At 49.6% G+C, this 21,665-nt stretch overlaps 1 protein-coding gene across 2 annotated transcripts; it reads right to left on the reverse strand.

The window, feature by feature from the left end:
* Nucleotides 1–1,535: 1,535 nt before the first annotated feature.
* RNF169 (ring finger protein 169) lies at nt 1,536–20,773 on the reverse strand. Of its 2 annotated transcripts, XR_005558234.1 has the most exons (7): nt 20,566–20,773; nt 13,136–13,212; nt 10,618–10,761; nt 9,572–9,684; nt 8,860–8,956; nt 4,621–6,604; nt 1,536–1,725 (listed from the first exon to the last, which is right to left on the reverse strand). XR_005558234.1 is itself a non-coding variant. In XM_039355882.1 (6 exons), exons 1-6 carry the CDS (start codon nt 20,747–20,749, stop codon nt 5,444–5,446), a joined length of 1,776 nt encoding a protein of 591 aa, XP_039211816.1. In that variant the 5' UTR covers nt 20,750–20,773; the 3' UTR covers nt 3,169–5,443. The 2 variants fall into 2 exon arrangements, 1 of the variants encoding a protein (XP_039211816.1); XM_039355882.1 differs by lacking the exon at nt 1,536–1,725 and having other exon boundaries at nt 3,169–6,604.
* Between the last annotated feature and the right edge of the window lie 892 nt (nt 20,774–21,665).

Consider the following 21,665-nt stretch of genomic DNA (forward strand, 5'->3'; position numbering starts at 1 on the left):
GGGAGTTGAAGTCCAGGGGTCTTCCAACTTGGCCCTTTGATGACTTGTGGACTTCAGCTCCCAGAATTCCTCAGCCACTGTGCCTGAGGAATTCTGGGAGTTGAAGTCCAGGGGTCTTCAAACTTGGCCCTTTGATGACTTCAATTCCCAGAATTCCTCAGCTAGCGTGTCTGGCTGAGGAATTCTGGGGGTTGAAGTCCAGGGCTCTTCCAACTTGGCCCTTTGATGACTTGTGGACTTCAACTCCCAGAATTCCTCAACTAGTGTGCCTAGCTGAGGAATTCAGGGAGTTGAAGTCCAGGGGTCTTCCAACCTGGCCCTTTGATGACTTGTGGACTTCAACTCCCAGAATTCCTCAGCCAGCGTGCCTAGCTGAGGAATTCTGGGAGTTGAAGTCCAGGGGTCTTCAAACTTGGCCCTTTGATGATTTCAATTCCCAGAATTCCTCAGCGTGTCTGGCTGAGGAATTCTGGAAGTTGAAGTCCAGGGGTCTTCCAACTTGGCCCTTTGATGACTTGTGAACCAACTCCTAGAATTCCTCAGCCAGCGTGCCTAGCTGAGGAATTCTGGGAGTTGAAGTCCAGGGGTCTTCAAACTTGGCCCTTTGATGATTTCAATTCCCAGAATTCCTCAGCGTGTCTGGCTGAGGAATTCTGGGAGTTGAAGTCCAGGGGTCTTCCAACTTGGCCCTTTGATGACTTGTGAACCAACTCCCAGAATTCCTCAGCCAGCGTGTCTAGCTGAGGAATTCTGGGCGTTGAATTCCAGGGGTCTTAGTTGAAGTCCACAAGTCATCAAAGGGCCAAGTTGGAAGACCCTTGGCATAGTGGATCCTGAACGTCCGGCCTGGCATGTGCAGTGTTTTTAAACAGCCGGGGAAACCCGTTTGTGTCTCCCATTAAGACTCCTAAAAACATACCATACTGGTAGTCCTCAACTTACGGCCACAGTTGAGCCCAAAATTGACGTGGCCGAGTGAAACGCTCGCTAAGTGACTTTTGCCCCGCTTTATGACTTTCCTTGCCACTAAGTGAATCGCTGCAAGTGTTAAAAGTTAGCAACATGGACGTTAAGTGAATCTGGTTTCCCCCACGGACTTTGCTTGTCAGGTGCCGGAAATGGATCCCAGGACTCCGGGACCCCGTCATAAATATGAATCAGCTGCCAAGCGGCTGGATTTCGATCACGGGATCGTGGGAAGGCCGCAACAGTTGCGTGAAAAACGGTCCTCATTCGGTTTTTTTCAGTGCTGTTAATTTTAAGCGGTCACTAAATGAACCGTCATTGAGTCGAGGACTGCCTGTATTTAAAAAGGCAGACCGGGATTCGGGGGACCAAGTGAAAGGGAGATTAGGGTGAACATTTGGGGTGGGGGACCCTCTCCGAAGGGACCCTGCAGGTTGTCCTCACCTTACAACCGCAACTGAGCCCACAGCTTTTATGGTTAAATTGTTAAGTGAGTTGTGCCCCATTTTACGGCGTTTCTCGCTACAGTCGTTAAATGAATCACTGCAGTTAATCCCCCGGTTGGGTTTCCCCCGTTGACTTTGCATGCCAGAAGGTCGCAAAGGGGATCACGTGACCCCGGGACGTAAGTACGAGTCAGTTGCCAAGCCTCTGAAGTTTGATCACGTGACCGCAGGGACGCTGCGACCGTCATAACCATGAGCCGGTTGCCGAGCGTGCGAACTTGGATCGTTACATCGTGGGGATGGCGCAATGGTCCTACGGGTGAAAAACGGTTGTCAGTCACTTCTTGTAGGGCTGTTGGGACTTCGAACGGTCGCTAAACGAACGGCTGTGAGCCGAGGACCCCCTGTGCACACTCAGGTCCTGGCAGGGCATGTTGCTGGCGGTGTGAAAATCAAAATATTCAGCACGTTACTGGCGGTTTCTGCTCACAATGCTCCGAAGTTAGTCCTGTCTTTCAAAAAGTACGTCATTTAGAGCAGGGGTCCTCCAACTTGGCCACTTGAAGACTTGTGGACTTCAACTCCCAGAATTCCCCAGCCAGCTTTGCTGGCTGGGGAATTCTGGGAGTTGAAGTCCACAAGTCTTCAAGTGGCCAAGTTGGAGGACCCCTGATTTGTTAGATTTTTTTAAAGCTTCTTACACTTTCTCCCTTCTTGGCTTCCACGGGTGGCACACACCCACGGGAGCAAACGAAAGGAGACAATAGGGAGGATCGATGCAATATAAAAATCCCGTTTTGGAGGCTCTCCTTTCCCTTATGGACACCGGCTGCCAAAGTCCGAGCAAACTTTGGGAGGTCAATCTCCCAAAAGCTAAACGGAGGTTTCGCACTCAGCTCCGGCCTTTGGCGACCACTCCTGCCCAAATCTCTCTCCCTGCAGCCCCTCCCCCCACACCCTGTTTTTCACCCATGCCAGTTTAACGGCTGAATGCATAGCTACCCTTTGGGATAAGGAAGGAACGGAGGGAGGGAGGAAGGAGGGAAGAAAAAAAAAGGGAAAGAAAGAGAAAGAAAAAGAAAGAAAGAAAGTAGGGAAAAAGAAAGAAAGAAAGAAGAAAGAAAGGAGGGAAAGAGAAAGAAAGAAAGAAGAAAGAAAGGAGGGAAAGAGAAAGAAAGGAAGAAAGGGAAAGAAAAAAAAGAAAGAAGGGAAAAAGAAAGGAAGGAAAGAAGGAAAAAAGACAAAGAAAAAAGAAAGGAAGGAAGGAAGACAGAAAGAAAGGAGGGAAAAAGGAAGAAAGGGAAAGAAAGAAAAAAAGAAAAGGGAAAAAGAAAGGAGGGAAAGAGAAAGAAAGAGGAAGGAAAGAAGGAAAAAAGACAGAAAAAAGAAAGGAAGAAAGAAAGGAGGGAGGGAGGAAAAGAAAGAAAAAGAGGAAGGAAAAGGAAGGAAAGAAGGAAAGAAGAGAAAGAAAGAAGGGAAAGAGAAAGAAGAAAAGAAAGAGGAAGGAAGGAGGGAGGGAGGAAGGAAAGAGAAAAAGAAAAAAGAGGAAGAAAAAGAAGAGAAAGGAAGGAAGGAAAGAAAGAAAAGAGGAAGGAAGGAAAGAAAAAGAGAAAGAAAAAGAAAGAAAGAAAGAAAGAAAGGAGAAAGAAAGAAAGAAAGAAAGAAAGAAAGAAAGAAAGAAAGAAAGAAAGAAAGAAAGAAAGAAAGAAAAGAAACAAAGGCTTTCAATCCAAATCAAAAGCCAGGCCAAACGAAGAACGGACGCAACGAAAGGCAGTTTATTACTGGGAAGGAGGATCTTGAATGGGGGGGGGGGGCTTCGCAACGGAAGAGCAAAGTCAGTCTCTAAAGTTGCCTTTCCCAGCTCAGGGACTTTAAAAAAAAAAAAAAATCTGGACTTCTACTCCCAGAATCCCCCTGCCTGCCTGCTTGCTGGCTGGGCATTCTGGAAGCTGAAGTCCAGCCATGCTGGCTGGGGAACTCTGGGTGTCAAGACCCTTGGCCCATTTAAGTTGTGGACTTCAACTCCCAGCATGCCCCAGCAGGAGTGAACTTTAACCCCCAGCATGCCCCCAGCTAGGAGGGTGAAACGCCACCCAACTCCCAAATACCTGCCCCAGCTTGGGTAGACTTCCAACTCCCAGAATTCAGGCCGGCTGGGGAATTCTGGGAGTTGAAGTCCACACGTCTGGATTTTAAAATTCTCAAAGCGGAGAAATGCTGCACCAGACGGACGGGGGGGGAGGGGGATTGCGTGATTGAGGAAAAAGCTTTTTTTTTTTTTTTTGGTGTGTGTGTGTGTGTGTGTGTGTGTGTGTGTGTGTGTGTGTGTGTCTACTTTCCCAGGATTAATTTAAATTCTAAACTTTAAACTTAAGTTTAGCCACCAAGAGCTTCAAACCACCACGTGGGTCAGCCAAAGCTGCGGCCTTGGAAGTGCTGGGGGGGGGAGAAAAACTGCCCCCCACAGCCCCCCCCTTTTTTTAACAAGAGCGAGCGGGAATCGAACCTGCCACTCAAAACTCCTGCAGACTTTCTTTCTTTCTTTCTTTCTTTCTTTCTTTCTTTCTTTCTTTCTTTCTTTCTTTCTTTCTTTCTTTCTTTCTTTTTTTTTTTTTAAAGAAGTCTTGGGTTTGGGTCAAGCCACAAAACGGAACCGGGTTCTCCCGACGCCAGAAAACCAGCATTTCTCAAGATCCTGCAAACCAGCATCGGGGAGGAACACAATTCTGTCGAAACGAACACACACACACACACACACACACACACACCCCACCCCCGAATACCAAAAGTCATTTCGGAGGACTCTGCAACCATCTCATTCTTGCGCCAGACGTTTTGTGTGTAAATCTGGGCTACCCACAAAAAGTAAAATAAACCGAGATGGGAATCCTAGCCTGGCGGCTTCGAATCCAGATGTTTCACCTGGCTGTGGAGAGGCCCCATCGTAGATATTGGTCAGAAAGAGCGACGGGCGCCCTGCGTTTTGCGCTCTGCCTGCCCCAGAGCAGGGTGTGCGTTTGGACACTGCTGCAACACAACCCCACACCAAGAACTGATGGGGCTGGAGAGCCAAGGGGGGGCGGGGGGGAAATACCCCCCCAGGCAGCCAAAAATTCTCTCTGGCCCCTGATGCTTAGCTTGGACTCAAAGCAAGCAAGTGCCCTTTCTTTCCTCCGATGAGTTCGTCATATAGTTCTCGACTTACGACGGCAACGGCGTCCAAAATTTCTGTTGCTAAGTGAGACAGTCCTGCCGCGAATTTTGACCTACTTTACCACCTTCACCGCAGTTGTTCAGTTAGTGACACGGTTAAGGGAATCCCCCATTGACTTTGCAGGTCAGAAGGACATAAAAAGGGATCGCGTAACCCTGGGACACTGCGACCGTCGTAAATGCGAGTCAGCTCCCAAGCGTTGGGGAGGCCGCAACGATTGTGGCGAAAATGGCGGCAGCTCGCTTTTTTCCATAAGGTTGTAACTTTGAGCAGTCACTAAACGAACGGTTATAAGTCGAGGACTACCTGTATTATAGATTTAAATAAATTTGGGGGGGGGCAAATCCACCACTTCTGCCACCAGGCCTTCAAGCCTTCTAGCGGGGCTGCTCCTGAAACGACAAACGCCGCTCGCAGCGTCGGTTCGCCCGTTACCGTAACTGACTCGGATCTCGAGGCAGGACGAGCCGGACCGGCCATCCGAGATCCGAAACGGCCTTCGCTGCGAGTGAGATTTATAATCTCGGAGTCATCTCGGGGGAGGAAGGCTCCGGATCGTGGCCTCCGTCTGTCTCCCGCACCGACCGGAGAGAACTCCTGAACCGGCCGACGTCTACCTGGGACTCTCGGAAAAGTCGCGTAGCTGGCGAAGGGCTGAACCGGCCGACTCCGCCGGCCTGAACCGGCCGACGTCTACCCGGGACTCTCGGAAAAGTCGCGTAGCTGGCGAAGGGCTGAACCGGCAGACTCCGTCAGCCTGAACCAACTGATGTCTACCCAGGACTCTCGGAAAAGTCGCGTAGCTGACGAAGGGCTACTTTGCTCCGGTGACGTTCTTGGAGCGTAAGAAATACTGTTCGGCTCGCCCCTTCGGCCGCTCCAGTGTCCGGCTTTCCCTCTCAAACTGCCGCTGGAGCTGCACGGCCAGCCGCCGGTCGGCCTCCTCCTGTTGCAGTCTCTGCTCCGTCCTGCTCGGCGGCCGTTGCCTCTTCTGTCGCCGCGAGTCGGAGACCGGAGGGCCTTTGCGACAGGCGGCCGACGGCCTCAGCCGCTTGACTGAAGGGTCCAGGTGCTTGGTTTTGCACGGCCGCTTCTGCCCGCGCCGCAGGGAGGGGGTCTCCTCGCCCAGCCCCCTCTCAAGACGGAGGCCGTTGGAGAGACGGCGCAGTTCGCTCTCGTCCCAGTAGCGGCGCGGCTTCCGTTCGGCCGGAAGGGAGCCGTTCTCCAAGGCCGAGTTGACTCGGACGACTTTCCGGGCCATTGAAGTTTTGGCATCGTAGTGAAGGCAGGGCCCGGCCAGGCGGGGAGCAGTTTTCGCTTTGGGGGGCTCGGAAATCCCGGAATTGGGAGGCTTCTCGGCGGCTCTCGGCGGGAGGACGTGGGGAGTCAGCTCCGTCGCCTCCGAGTCTCTCCGACCGTTGGCGGAACGGTCGCACTTGGCTACAGAGAGGAGAGGGAGAGAGTCCGGCAACGAGACCAAGCTGGACATCGGCAAAGGACACTTGACCGGGAGGGGGAGATTGGGAGGTTCGCCCGGCTCGGGAGCCGAGGAGGTCAAGGTGGCCTTGCAGAGGGTCTTCTTGACCTGACGATCCTGGAGGATCCGCTCCCACTTCTTCAGGATCCACGGGCTGGCTTCGTACGTGGTGGGCTTCTGCAGACTCCTGGTCAAGTTCCTGGGGGTGGACTTGATGATGAGAGGGCTCAGCACGCGCCCGTCGGGCAGCTGCTTGGGCGGCGTGCAAGGCGAGCAGACGATGGGCTTGAAGTGGTTCAGCTCCTCCGAGATGCTGTCGTTGCTCTCGGGGCTGATGGAGCGCTCCTGCCTGGGCAGGACGGGGAAGGAAGAGGGCGCCTGGGGGGGAAGCACCAGGCGCTTCTCGGCAGTCAGATCCGGAGCAGAGAGGCAGCGGTTGTTCTGGGTGGAGGAGAGGACGCCCAGCAGGGAAACCGAAGCACCAGCGGAAGGGTTGACCTGCAAGAGAAGCCGTTTCAGTCAGCAGTGGCGCTACAAAAGGGAAGTCTAGGGAGATTCTCCGTCATTCCACGTCACGGTTGTCCCAAAGGTGCTAGGCTGCATTAACAGAGGGATAGAATCAAGATCACGTGAAGTGTTAATACCACTTTACAAGGCCTTGGTAAGGCCACACTTGGAATACTGCGTCCAGTTTTGGTCACCACCAGGTAAAAAAGATGTTGAGACTCTAGAACAGTGGTTCTCAACCTTTCTAATGCCGCGACCCCATAATACAGTTCCCCATGTTGTGGTGACCCCCAACCACTTATACATCATTGGGTGCCAGGGGCATGGCCAAAGAAAAGGGGGGGAAAATGGCGGACAGCCTTGTTTGGCGACCCCTGTGAAATGGTCATTCGACCCCAAATGGGGTCCCGATGCACAGGTTGAGAACCGCTGGTCTAGAAAGAGTACCGAGAAGAGCAACAAAGAGGATTAGGTGACTGGAGGCTAAAACATACAAGGAACGGTTGCTAGTATTGGGCATGTCTAGTTTAACTAAGAGAAGGACAAGGGGGGACAGGATAGCAGCCTTCCAGTATCTCAGGGGCTGCCCCAAAGAAGAGGGAGTCAAGCTATTAAAGACCCTGAAGGCAGGACAAGAAGCAATGGATGGAAACTCCTCAAGGAGAGAAGCAACCTAGAACTAAGGAGAAACTTCCTGACAGTGAGAACAATTAATCAGTGGAACTGCCTGCCTCCAGAAGCAGTAAATGCTCCAACACTGGAAGTTTTTAAGAAGAGACTGGGCAGCCATTTGTCCGAAATGGTGTAGGGTTTCCTGCCTGAGCAGGGGGTTGGACTAGATGACCTCCAAGGTCCCTTCCAACTTTACTACTATTATTATTATTAGTGCTTTTTCAAGAGGCAACTGGACTTCCTTGTTTTTCCTTGAAGACGTTTCGCTTCTGATCCAAAAAGTTTCTTCAGCTCAGACTGGATGGTGGGAAACAGAAGGATTTATATTATTTGCAGAAAAACTGGTCATTTGCATCCTTTTAGAGGGGCGTTGAGGCCACTTGGAGGCTTGTCTGTGTCCTCAGGGTCACCTGAGTGGTGCAAATGGGCGTGGAGCCTTCTTGGAACTGCTGAAAGGACTGTGTTCCACACCCATTTGCACCACTCAGGTGACCCTGAGGACCCAGGCAAACCTCCAAGTGGCCTCAACGACCCTCTAGAATGATGCAAATGACCGGCTGTCTGCAAGGAGTATAATCCTTCCGTTCCTCCACCATCCAGTCAGAGCGGAAGAAGCTTCTGGGATGAGAAGAGAAACGTCTTCAAATAATAACAAGGAAGTCCAGTTGCCTGAAAAAAAAAGCACCTTTGGGAGACAAAACGGGAGATAAATTCAGAACAACAGAGGACAGAGCAGAGGGGGAACCAGCGTTGATTCTGGTCACCTTTCCCACAAAATTAAAAATCAAATAATTAATGACAAGTAGTCATTGATTTACAGGGTCCTATAGGCGTATGACTGCATTCTACTTATTTCCAGTTTGGGGCCAAATTTTCAGTAAAATCCAAACTATAACGAATTTGTTGGTTTACAGTTACTGCAAAAAGGGTCATAAAGTTAGATCGGCTGGGTGACTGATCTATTTTACAACCTTTATGACAGAGAACGGGGGTCTTCCAACTTGGCCCTTTGATGGCTTGTGGACTTCAACTCCCAGAATTCCTCAGCCAGCATGCCTAGCTGAGGAATTCTGGGAGTTGAAGTCCAGGGCTCTTCAAACTTGGCCCTTTGATGACTTCAACTCCCAGAATTCCTCAGCCAGGGTGCCCGGCTGATGAATTCTGGGAGTTGAAGTCCAGGGGTCTTCAAACTTGGCCCTTTGATGACTTGTGGACTTCAACTCCCAGAATTCCTCAGCCAGGGTGCCCGGCTGAGGAATTCTGGGAGTTGAAGTCTGGGGGTCTTCCAACTTGGCCCTTTGATGTCTTGTGGACTTCAAATCCCAGAATTCCTCAGCCAGGGTGCCCGGGTGAGGAGGGTTGAAGTCCACAAGTCATCAAAGGGTCAAGTTTGAAGACCCCCCAACATAAAACAATAACGGACAGGCTCCACCATGGTCTCCAGGTACACGGCTAGTGTACATGGAATCTCTTTTAGAGGAATCTTAAGAATCTCTTTTAGAGGAAAACTCAAGATTTAATTATTTTTTTAAAGACAACAATGGCTTTCCCCACGTATCGCAAAGATCCGGTACCTTTGTTCTGACGGGCGCCGATCTCTGCCTGCTTTTCGATCGATTGCCCAGCGTATCGTTGCAACTTTGACTCCTTTTGACTTTGGAGCTAAAATTTCTACGGAGATTTTTGCAAAAGGGAAAAAAATAAACGGGGTGGGGGGGGGGAAGAAGAACATTAGCTGGTTTATTTAAGCCACACATTTAAGTTAGTTTATTTATTGCCATTATTAAAACACTGGCCTGCCCTTTGAAATACAGGCAGTCCTCAAGAGTTCGTTTAGTGACTCTCTGAAAAACGGACTTAGGACTGTTTTCACAGTTACGACCGTTGCAGCATCCTCCACGGTCACGTGATCAAAATTCAAACGTTCGGCAACTGGCTTGTACTTATGACTGTTGCAATGTCCCGGGACATTTTGCAATCTTTCGAAATGCAAAGTCAGTGGGGGCAGTTGGATTCGCTTAACAACTGCGCTGTTAACTTAACAACTACAGTGATTCACTTAAGCTCTGTGGTCATAAAATAGGGCAAAATTCACTGCACGGCCCTCCTGCTTAGCAACGTTAATTTCTCGTCGTAAGTCAAGGATTGCCTGCTGTTCAGCCAGTCCTTCTGAAAACCAGCCTCCTTTTTTAAAAAAAACACAATTCCTTTATTAAATGTAGAGGCCGCCCTGCTTACCGTGGACGGGAGTTTTTCCGATCCCCCGTCACAGCAGGGGAGACTCACCCGGCCAGCGAGGTGATGGGGTAGGCGTTGCCCTTGGAGACGAAAGCCGACCGATACGCGGGTCGGCCCTGGGAGGGCTCCTCGTTCTCCGAATCCGACAGGCACTCGGGAAACTGCCGGTAAGCAAAGAAAAATCAGGGATTGGGTCAAGGCTTAATGATTGAACAGTAAATATGTAATGTGGATGATGCAATAATAGGAATGACTCAGTGTGTGTGTGTGTATCCCTTTAAGAGTCTGAGTATAAAAGGGAAGATTTTTTTGCTGGAGTCTTCTCTCTCTTCTGTTTGACTGCTGTCACTGCTGTATATTGAAGTTTGCTGTTTCACCACATCTATCTTGTTTCTAGTGTATATTTGTAGATAGTGTCATATAAACCATCATTTAATTACAAACCACTGTTTACAGAGGGAGAGAATCAAGATCACATGAAGTATTAATACCACTTTATAAGGCCTTGGTAAGGCCATACTTGGAACACGGCATCCAGTTTTGGTCACCACGATGTAAAAAAGATGCTGAGACTCTAGAAAGAGTGCAGAGAAGAGCAACAAAGATGATGAGGGGACTGGAGGCTAAAACATATAAGGAACGGCTGTTGGAATTGGGTATGTCTGGTTTAATTAAGAGAAGGATGAGGGGGGACATGATAGCAGTCTTCCAATATCTCAAGGGCTGCCCCAAAGAAGAGGGAGTCAAGCTATTCTCCAAAGCGCCTGAAGGCAGGACAAGAAGCAACGGATGGAAACCAACCAAGGAGAGAAGCAACCTAGAACTAAGGAGAAACTTCCTGAAAGTTAGAACAATTAACCTGTGGAACCACCTGCCTCCAGAAGCGGTGAATGCTCCAACACTGGAGGTTTTTAAGAAGAGACTGGACAGCCATTTGTCTGAAATGGCATAAGTTCTCCTGCTTGTGCAGGGGGCTGGACTAGATGACCTCCAAGGTCCCTTCTACTGGATTTCGTTTAACAAATAAAATAAATAAAAGGTAAAAGATTAACCGGTTTGGCAAAGAAGCCGAGCGGATCCATCGGTCAACTTACACGTTCGTGGCTGACTCTGCCCATCAGGGATTCCTCTTTCTTCTGATCGTCCATTCTTCTCCTGTCCACTTCGGCATCGTCCGCCATCAGCTTGTGAATCAAATCCTCCGGCTTTTTGTCTTCTGCCCATTTTTCATGTCTCAGCTAAGGAATCGGGGAAAACCAAGGTGATTTTGTAAGAGGAGGAGGAAGAAGAAGAGGGAGCAACAGCGAGTCCTTGGATGAGAATTTAATTGTGTAAATGGGGGGGGGGTGTCCCTTTTAATGTCTCCAAAGATGTTCTCATCCAAGAAGATTTTTCAACTCTGACTGGATGGTGGGGGAAATGGAAGGATTTATACTCCTTGCAGACAGCTGGTCATTTGCCTCCTTTTGGAGACCCGTTGAGGCCACTTGGAGGCTTATCTGTGTCCTCAGGGTCACCTGAGTGGTGCAAATGGGTGTGGGGCCGCCTTGGAGCTGCTTTCAGCACACCCATTTGCACCACTCAGGTGACCCTGAGGACACAGGTAAACCTCCAAATGGCCTCAACGGGTCTCCCCAAAAAATGCAAATGACCAGTTTTTCTGCAAGGAGGATAAATCCTCCCATCTTCCACCATCCACTCAGAGCTGAAGAAGCTTCTTTGGATGAGAAGCGAAACGTCTTCAAGGAAAAACCCAAAGGTGCTTTTTCAGGAGGCAATTGGACTTCCTTGTTTTTCTTTGAAGACGTTTCGCTTCTCATCCAGGAAGCTTCTTCCGCTCTGACTGGATGGTGCGGAACGGAAGGATTTATACTCTTTGCATTAAAATTGGTCATTTGCCTTCTTTTTAGAGGGTCGTTGAGGCCACTTGGAGGCTTATCTGTGTCCTCAGGATCGCTTGAGTGGTGCAAATGGGTGATCTATCTATCTCCAGTCTACAACACGGTCCTTTCAGCAGTTCCCAGAAGGCTCCACACCCATTTGCACCACTCAGGTGACCCTGAGGACACAGGCAAAGCTCCAAAAGAAGGCAAATGACCAATTTTCTGCAAGGAGTAGAAATCCTTCCATTCCCCACCATCCGGTCAGAGCTGAAGAAGCTTCTTTGGATGAGAACTTTGTTCCTTCTGGAGTCAAAGTTTTAGGAATTTCCCTACGGCCAATAATGCAGTCCACAATTTCCGTTGCTAAGGGAGACGGCTGTTAAGGGAGTTTTGCCCCATCTTACAACCCCCCCCGTGCCATCGTCGTTAAGCGAATCACTGCAGGCGTTTTAAATGTGTAACCCGCGTGTCAAGTGACGCTGGCTTCCCCCATTCCGCTTGTCGGAAAGTCGCAAAAGGGGATCACGTGACCCTGGGACGCCGCAACTGTCGTAAGTACGAGTCAGTTGCCAAGCGTCTGAATTTTGATCTTGTGACCGTTGGGGATGCTGCAGTGGTTGTCAGGGTGGAAAAACGGTCCTAAGTCCCTTTTTTCAGTGCTGTTGTAACTTTGAGCAGTCACTAAATGAACAGCTGTTAAGTCAAGGACTGCCTGTGAATACACTGGATCAGGGGTAGGCAACCTTGGCTCTTTTATGCTTCATGCACTTCAACTCCCAGAACTCCTGAGCCAGCATGGGGGAAAGTTTAGCCCCTTCATGACTCGGGGACTTCAACTCCCAGAATTCCTCAGCCAGCATGGGGGAAACTTTGGCCCCTTCATGACTCCTGGACTTCAACTCCCAGAATTCCTCAGCCAGCATGGGGGAACTATGGCCCCTTCATGACTCATGGATTTCAATTCCCAGAATTCCTAAGCCAGCATGGGGGAAACTTTGGCCCCTTCATGACTCCTGGACTTCAACTCCCAGAATTCCTGAGCCAGCATGGGGGAACTATGGCCCCTTCATGACTCATGGATTTCAATTCCCAGAATTCCTCAGCCAGCATGGGGGAACTATGGCCCCTTCATGACTCCTGGACTTCAACTCCCAGAATTCCTAAGCCAGCATGGGGGAACTATGGCCCCTTCATGACTCGTGGACTTCAACTCCCAGAATTCCTGAGCCAGCATGAGGGAAGCTTTGGCCCCTTCATGACTCCTGGACTTCAACTCCCAGAATTCCTCAGCCAGCATGGGGGAAACTTTGGTCCCTTCATGACTTGTGGACTTCAACTCCCAGAATTCCTCAGCCAGCATAGGGAAAACTTTGGCCCCTTCATGACTCGCGGACTTCAACTCCCAGAATTCCTCAGCCAGCATGGGGGAAACTTTGGTCCCTTCATGACTTGTGGACTTCAACTCCCAGAATTCCTCAGCCAGCATGGGGGGCCCCTTCATGACTCGCGGACTTCAACTCCCAGAATTCCTCAGCCAGCATGGGGGAAACTTTGGCCCCTTCATGACTCGTGGACTTCAACTCCCAGAATTCCTGAGCCAGCCATGCTGAGGGGAAAGGGAGAGGCTTCCAAGCTGACTCATGCTGGCTCAGGAATTCTGGGAGTTGAAGTCCACCAGTCATAAAAGAGTCCAGGTTCCCCAGCCCCGCATTGGATAAATAAAATTTACCTTTCGCAGGTGGCTTTTATATTCCTCCTGAACGTCTCCATGCTTGGCCAAGGTGACGGGCGTTCTGAAGATAAAATCTAGCAAAAAGAAGAAGAAAAAGAGGATGTTTGTGGAACATTTTGAGTCCATTCACGAGTGCCGCCAAAAGGCAATTAAGATTGTCCTCGGCTTATGACTGCCATGGAGACTGGAACCGGCATGTCTAAGCAATGCGGTCAATTAAGTGGGCCATTACACGGCCACACCAGATTTTATAACCCTTTTTCTGCTGTGGTCGTTAAGTGGATCCCTCGTCCTCCGTTGATTTTGCCGGCCCGAAAATCCTTTGGGAAGGTCGCCAAGGGGCGATCACATGGGGAAGGGGCCCGCCAGGATGCTGGAAGCGTCGTAAAATTGAGCCGGCTGCCAAAATGCCCTGATCTCAGGGACGCTCGGACAGTCGTAAGCGCAAGGACTAGTTGTAAGTCGCTTATTTTAGCGCTGTCCTAACTTGGAATGGACACTAACCGAATGGTCGTTAAGTTGAGGACCAGCTGAATCCGACATGCAGATAGTCCTCAACTTAACAAATGTTCGTTTAGTGACCGTTTTGACAGTGAAAAACCGGACTTACGAACATTTTTCACATTTACGACCGTTGCAGCGTCCCCGTGGTCACGTGATCAAAATTCAGCCATTCTATCCACTTGAGTTGATATAATTAGAAATGTACCAGCTTGAATACAAGACAGTAAACGTTAAGGGGAAAAGAGAAGAAATATCTGATGCTGTAACCTGAGATTTGCGCTAAAGATTTTGTTACCAAACTATCGATTAATCTAGTCACGTTGCTTTTTAAATACTCAAATGTAAAAATTGGAAAATTAATAAACTATTATAAAAAAATAATAATCCAGCCACTCGGCAACTGGCTCGTCTTTATTTATTTCTAATATATAAATATTTTATTAATTTTCTATTTTTACAAACAAGCCCTTAACAGACAACATGTTGACTGGGTCCATTAATAATTACCTGGTACATATAAGCTTCTTCAAATTAAATTCAATATTATATACCGCCTCTCTTCTTCAAGTACTAAACCATTTTTCCACATTAAGCAAATACAATCCTTATTGTTATTAATAAGATACACAGCTGAATATCAGCATTTATTACAGGTTTCTAATCATATCAGTAATATCAGTTTAAAATATCTTTTCTAACCAAAACATATCTTAATTGCACTTGCACTCAATATCCATTTATTCAGTCAGTATCCCATTTTTGCTTTTTTCCCCCAGTTTTAATTTCCCACCCATATTCAAAATATCCCAATCGTTTATAGTTTCAAAACAAGTTATATTTGGGTAACCCAAAACTTCCCTTATTCAAACTTCTTTGCATTTTCTTATTTCCCTTTTCATGCCAAAATATGATATTCTGATTACCAATCTTATCTATCTAGTTATAATAACGTTTCTATTTCTAGAAATCTATTCTTAACTGTATTCAAACATCTAATTGATAATATCCCCTCTAATAGGTCAAAGCTTCTGTTTCCTTCAGTCTTACTCTAGCTGTCTTTCTTTGCCAACTAATTTTCCCAGTCAATGCATTTGGATCATCAAATAATTCTGCCTCTATTTTTGTGCATATTATTTTGGAAGCAAAAGAAACCCTAACCCAGGGGTAGGCAACCATGGCTCTTTTATGACTCGTGGACTTCAACTCCCAGAATTCCTGAGCCAGCATGGGGGAAACTATGGCCCCTTCATGACTCGTGGACTTCAACTCCCAGAATTCCTGAGCCAGCATGGGGGAACTATGGCCCCGTCATGACTGGTGGACTTCAACTCCCAGAATTCCTCAGCCAGCATGGGGGAAACTTTGGCCTCTTCATGATTCACGGACTTCAACTCCCAGAATTCCTCAGCCAGCATGGGGGAATCTTTGGCTCCTTCATGACTGGTGGACTTCAACTCCCAGAATTCCTCAGACAGCATGGGGGAACTTTGGCGTCTTCGTGACTAGTAGACTTCAACTCCCAGAATTCCTGAGCCAGCATAAGGGAAGTATAGCCCTTCATGACCCGTGGACTTCAACTCCCAGAATTCCTCAGCCAGCATGGGGGAAACTTTGCTCCTTCATGACTCGTGGACTTCAACTCCCAGAATTCCTGAGCCAGCCATGCTGAGGGGAAAGGGAGAGGTTTCCAAGCTGAGCCATGCTGGCTCAGGAATTATGGGAGTTGAAGTTCATAAGTCATGAAGGTGGCCATAGTTTAGGTAAACCAACGTTAAATATAAAATCTTGGGGGAATCCAGCAGAGAAGACCTGAGCCAAAACATTTGGAAAGTCATTCAATTCACCGAGCATCACTTGCTCCAATGGTGACATTTATGCACACTGATGATGTTACCTAGCTTGGTCATGAAATGTCGGCAAAAAAATGGCCAAGCTCAGAAAGCATCAAGGATCCCATAGTCCTTCCTTCCTTCCTTCCTTCTTCTCCTCCTCCCTTCTAGCAGTGATGATGTTCCCTAGTTGGGTCATGAAACGTCTGCAAGAAAACCACCCAGCTCAGAGAGCACCAAGGACCCCACAGTCCTTCCTTCCTTCCTTCCTTCCTTCCTTCCTTCCTTCCTTCCTTCCTTCCTTCCTTCCTTCCTTCCTTCCTTCCTTCCTTCCTTCTCCTCCTCCTCCTTTCTAACACTGATAATGTTACCTAGTTGGGTCACGAAATGTCTGCAAGAAGACCACCCAGCTCAGAGAAACACCAGGGACCCAGAGTTCAACCCTGATCTAACAAGATTCTCTTCTATTGGAACTGAGATTTATCTTGGTTATTTCACTGGGGGGGGGGCGGAACGTGGGGGGGGAAGTAACCTTCTCCAAAAATGCTCTCTAACCCCCTTTGGGGGGAAAATCCGCTGAGCCCCTCCCTCCCCACTGCACTGCAGTTACAGCCCCTAAAAACATGACACCAGAACGTGTGTTGTTGTTGTTGTTGCTTTCTTTGACATCTCTTAAGATATCCTAGGATAGATTGTTGAATTCGTTGGGCACGGTTGTGGTTGCGTAGGGACAGTCGCCACATTTTGGAAAGGACCGGTTTATTTCCGCGTCCTGTTTTGATTGTGTAAGTTGCCCAGCCTGCTCCGATTGTGTGACTCATGCTTAGCAGTTATTTAAAAAAAAAAAAAAAAACCACACACACACACACACAGAATTTCGCCATTTCTGCATGTGGCTAAGTCGGAAAATCCTTACGCCAGTAGAGTCTAAACGTGCCACAAAACACACACACACACACACACACACACACACACACACACACACACACGTTCCCACTGGCACTCCCTAGCTGCCTTGCCTTCTTTTATTTGATTTTTTTAAACCGAGATTAAAACTAAACCTCTTTGCCAAATTGAGGCAGGCAAAGCCCTGCAAAAATGGGCTGTGAGTCATCCTGGCTCCCCTGCTATTTTCTGGACCTCAAGATTTTATTTCTTTATTTATTTATTGACGAAAGCCCGGAAGATCCTGGGTAGCACACGGCAGTAACTGAGATAAAAATCAAACCTCCTAAAAAAAACCTTCACAGTTACACAAAGACAGCGAGCGTCCACAGGGTACGGCCTGGGCTTGTGAATGGAATGTTAATGGGGAATAAGAAGAGGGAGAGAATCTTTGGTCTGGGGATTTAAGGCAGCAGGCTAGAAAACGGGAGACGGTGACTTCTAGTCCCGCCTTAGGTACAAAAGGCGTGCTGGGTCACTTTGGGCCAATCACCAGGAGACGGTGAGTTCTAGTCCCGCCTTAGGCATGAAAGCTGACTGGGTAACTTTGCACCAATCACCAGGAGACGGTGAGTTCTAGTCCCGCCTTAGGCATGAAACCTAGCTGGGTGATTTTGGGCCAATCACCAGGAGTCTGTGAGTTCCAGTCTCACCTGAAGCATGGAAGCCGGCTGGGTGACATTGGGCCAATCACCAGGAGGCGGTGAGTTCTAGTTCCGCCTTAGGCATGAAAGCCGGCTGGGTGACTTTGGGCCAATCACCAGGAGACAGTGAATTCTAGTCCCGCCTTAAGCATGGAAGCTGGCTGGGTGACTTTGGGCCAATCACCAGGAGTCTGTGAGTTCTAGTCCCACCTTAAGCATGGAAGCCGGCTGGGTGACATTGGGCCAATCACCAGGAGGCGGTGAGTTCTAGTTCCGCCTTAGGCATGAAAGCCGGCTGGGTGACTTTGGGCCAATCACCAGGAGATGGTGAGTTCTAGTTCCGCCTTAGGCATGAAAGCCAGCTGGGTGACTTTGGGCCAATCACCAGGAGGCGGTGAGTTCTAGTTCCGCCTTAGGCATGAAAGCTGACTGGGTAACTTTGCACCAATCACCGGGAGTCTGTGAATTCTAGTCCCGCCTTAGGCATGAATGTCGGCTGTGTGACTTTTGGCCAATCACCAGGAGACGGTGAGTTCTAGTCCCACCTTAGACACGAAAGCCAGCCAGTTGATTTTGAGCCAGACTCTCAGCCCAGCCCACCTCACAGGGTTGTAGTTGTGGAGAAAAAAGGAAGAGGGAGGCGCGCTGGATATGTTCCCCGCCTTATTTGTAAAAACAATAAAAGCGGGATACAAACAAACGAAATCTCCCGAAAGACAAACCACGCCGAATGGGACTGTCTGCCCTTAATGCTCCCACGCCCGTTCACAAGCAAACTGGAGACTGGAGAGCCATTTGTCTGAAATGGTACTATAGGGTTTCCTGCCTGAGCAGGGGGTTGGACTAGATGACCTCCAAGGTCCCTTCCAACTTTACTACTATTACTATCCACAGCCAGCATCGGGGCCCACCCTACGCAACTGAACGTACTGCCCACTTGTGAACGCACACACTAGTAGTGTGTCAAGGTGGAAGGGCCGTCCTTTCAACCAAGGCGGAGGAGAACCGGCAGCTAGTAAAGTCAGAAAAATGTGGTTCCTCCTGTTCTCTTGATTCCAGACAAGGGATCTCCTAGCTCTCACGATCCAGGCGGATCTGGAAAAGAGACCTCTGGCGTAACCAAGATCCCTCATTGCTTCCTGTTTCTCTCTCTGGATCTGGGGAGGGGGGTGGGTGGGTCCGATAACGCTGCGAGGGTCCCACCGCGATGACGTCAACACTGTTAGAACGGAGGGTCTCCCAACCTGGCAAATTTAAGACGTGGGCTTCGAGACTCCCAGAATTCCCCAACCAGGCACGCTATCAGGAAGAAATTAAATGGCTGGGGAATTCTGGGAGTGGAAGTCCACACGCCTTCAAAGTGGCCAAGATTGGAGATCCCTGCATCAGAGCAAAAAGACACACCACACTTCACACCTAAGGTTCGCGTTTGGTCTCTAAGCCGGTGTTTCCGAAATTGGGGCAATTTTAAGAGGCGTGGACTTCAACTCCCAGAATTCCCCAGCCATAATGACTTCCTGTTTGGCTCTGGATCTGGGGAAGTGGGGATGGCTATCACACGGCTTCAAGGGTCTCGCCGAGATGATCGCAACCCTGTGAGAGCAACCCAAACACACCACAGTTGCGTCTTCTCACGTGCACTCTAACCCAGGGTTTTTCAAAGGTGGTCACTTCTGGACTTCAATTCCCAGAATTCCCCAGGCAGGTATCTTCCCTCCCAGCAGGCTGAGAGTTGAAGTCCACCCTTTAAAACAGGGGTCTTCAAACTTGGCCCTTTTATGACTTGTGGACTTCAACTCCCAGAATTCCCCAGTCAGACACCTTCCCTGCCAGTAGGCTGGGAGTTGAAGTCCACCCTTTAAAACAGGGGTCTTCAAACTTAGCCCTTTTATGACTTGTTGACTTCAACTCCCAGAATTCCTCAGCCAGCGATGCTGGCTGAGGAATTCTGGGAGTTGAAGTCCACAAGTCATAAAAGGGCCAAGTTTGAAGACCCCTGCTTTAAAATGTCCTGGTTTTTTTTTCCTCCCCCCCGCCTCCAAGCATGTGCTACGTCTGTCCTGGATTTCACCTGTTATGTGAACACAGATAGCGGTTCCCCGTTCCCCCGTAATCTTCTTTTGAGATTTGCAAGCCACCATTGGCTAAATTCACACGAGAGACCCTCTTGAAATAAAGCAAGGGTAACAGAGCTGATCGAAACTTGCCAAGGTGACAAAGGGTTAGTACGACAGCCCTGTGAGGACAGCCGCAAAGAGAGACAAGGCGTTTCCAGGTCTTTGCGGTCTTGAAGATGGATATCCAGGTCCCTCTTTCGGCCTTAAGCACAAGGAACAACACATTCTAGAATACAAGGTAGACTTGAATAGAGCTGGAAGGGACCCTGGAGGTCTTCTAGTCCAGCCCGCTGATCAATCAAGAGGACCTGTAGCATTTCAGTGGCTGTTCTGAGCCAAAGTTCACAATCTTAACTACTAAGATGGCTGCACTTCAACTCCCAGAATCCCCTTACTCAAATACTGCTTCTGTAGTCCTCGACTTACAACGATCCATTTAGTGACTATTCAAAGTTACAACAGCAGTGGAAAAAAAGGGACTTGGCACCATTTTTTCACACTTAACACCATTGTGGTCTTCCCACGGTCACACGATCAAAATTTTGACACTTGGCGACTGGTTCCTATTTACGACGGCCGCAGCGTCCCGCGATCCCCTTCTGCGACCTTCTGGCAAGCAAAGTCAACGAGGGAAGCTGGCTTCACTTAACGACCGCGTTACTAATTTAGCAAGCGCAGTGATTCGCTTAACAACGGTGGCACCTCACCTAACTCTTGCTTAGCAACCGAAATATTGGGTTCCACTGCGGTTGTAAGTTGAGGACCCCCTGGATTTCTCAACCTTGTCAAAGTTGGTTGGACTTCAACTCCCAGAATTCCGCGGTGGTCTTTACACCTCTCTGTGGGATGGGGAATTCTGGGAGTTGAAGTCCAGCCATCTTCCAGACGTCAACACTGAGAAACCTGGACACACAACTCAGCCAACAAATCTCTGGTCTGCCACAAAGACTCGCATCTAGCCAACATTTGCAGATCTTGCCTTCTTTTCCCGTGAACGCCACTGGAGAGGCCTCTTTTAGGAAAAACAAGCGCGCATTCCCACGACCACCTATGCATTAACTAGCGTGTCAAGCTTGCAAGCATCAACGCGGGTTGGCCAGAGAGGCCACCGTCGCATTCCCACGATCCCTTCGAGGGATACGCAGACAGCTCACTCCCCCGCCCGTTTCTCACGGCCTGTTGCTGGTTCTGGACTGGCTGCGGATGATGGGAAGGCGGGTGGCCGCGCAGGGTGGCTCAGTCCGCGTTCAAACGACGCCAGCGGCCACGCCCCGCTTCCAGGCGGCCAATGGCGGCACTTCCCGCTTCCCCCCGGGCGCCGCCGCCACGTGGACGCGCGTCTCCTCCCGTTCACACGTTACACGCGCGGGCAAGGGCCGGCCACGCACCTCGCGGCGGGCCCGGGTCTCCGGCGGGGCCTTCCCACTGGCCCCAACGCCGCGCCGGGGTCTCCGGGGCTCCGTCGGCGTCCGCGGGGCAGGCCTCGACCCGACGACGACGACCCCGGCCTCGTCGTAGCGTCGGAACCGACGACCCCGCGTCCCGCCCGCCTGGCCCGCCCGCCGCCGCCATCTTCTCCCGGCGGGAGGAGGACGGGGGGCGGGGCCGGGCACGCCCCCTGCTCCATATTCATGAGCGGAGCCCTCGGCGGCGGCGCGCGCCCTGCGTTGGGGCGGGTGGCCACGCCCTTCTGGTGAATATTCATGAGCGCCGGGCTTCTCGACGCCTTTCCCCCCGCCTTCCTGGCCGAAGAGGTGGAGCCTCGCGTGTCCCCGAAGGATGGATGGATGGATGGATGCGTGTCTCTTGCACGTGTGCATAATTACGCCTCCATGACACGCATCTTCTGTACGTCTGTATACAATTACATCTTTCTCTCTTTCTCACACACACACACACAAAGCATCCAACATATACTGTCAGAGTACCAAAACAGAACCCGTAATGGCTGTGAGGAAGGGCATAAAACAGGGGTCTTCAAACTTGGCTCCTTCATGACTCATAGACTTCAACTTCCAGAATTCCTCAGCCAGCATGGGGGAACTTTGGCCCCTTTATGACTCCTGGACTTCAACTCCCAGAATTCCTGAGCCAGCATGGGGGAACTTTGACCCCTTCATGACTCATGAAGGGGCCATAGTTCCCCCATGCTGGCTGAGGAATTCTGGGAGTTGAAGTCCACAAGTCATAAAAGGGCCACATTTGAATATCCCTAGCATAAAAGATACATTTTTAATCTTGACATACTTTGACATTTTAGATTTTACATTTTTGTCGTATTTTCATCAAAATCTGATGTGCATGTGCCATACATCTCTCTCTCACACACACACACACACACAATGCATAGTTATGTGCTCACACAAGACAGCTAGGCCTGGGGCGAACAAGCCATTTCGTCCAGATGTGCAAGTGCTACCCTTGGACAGGCCAATGGGTGAAGCGAGGTGCCATCACGAGGTGTCGCTTAATGACCAGGGATCCATTT

The sequence above is a fragment of the Crotalus tigris genome, unplaced genomic scaffold, assembly GCF_016545835.1.
Source record: "Crotalus tigris isolate CLP2741 ecotype Arizona unplaced genomic scaffold, ASM1654583v1 scf7180000018765.387419, whole genome shotgun sequence".
NCBI classification, from domain to species: domain Eukaryota; kingdom Metazoa; phylum Chordata; class Lepidosauria; order Squamata; family Viperidae; genus Crotalus; species Crotalus tigris.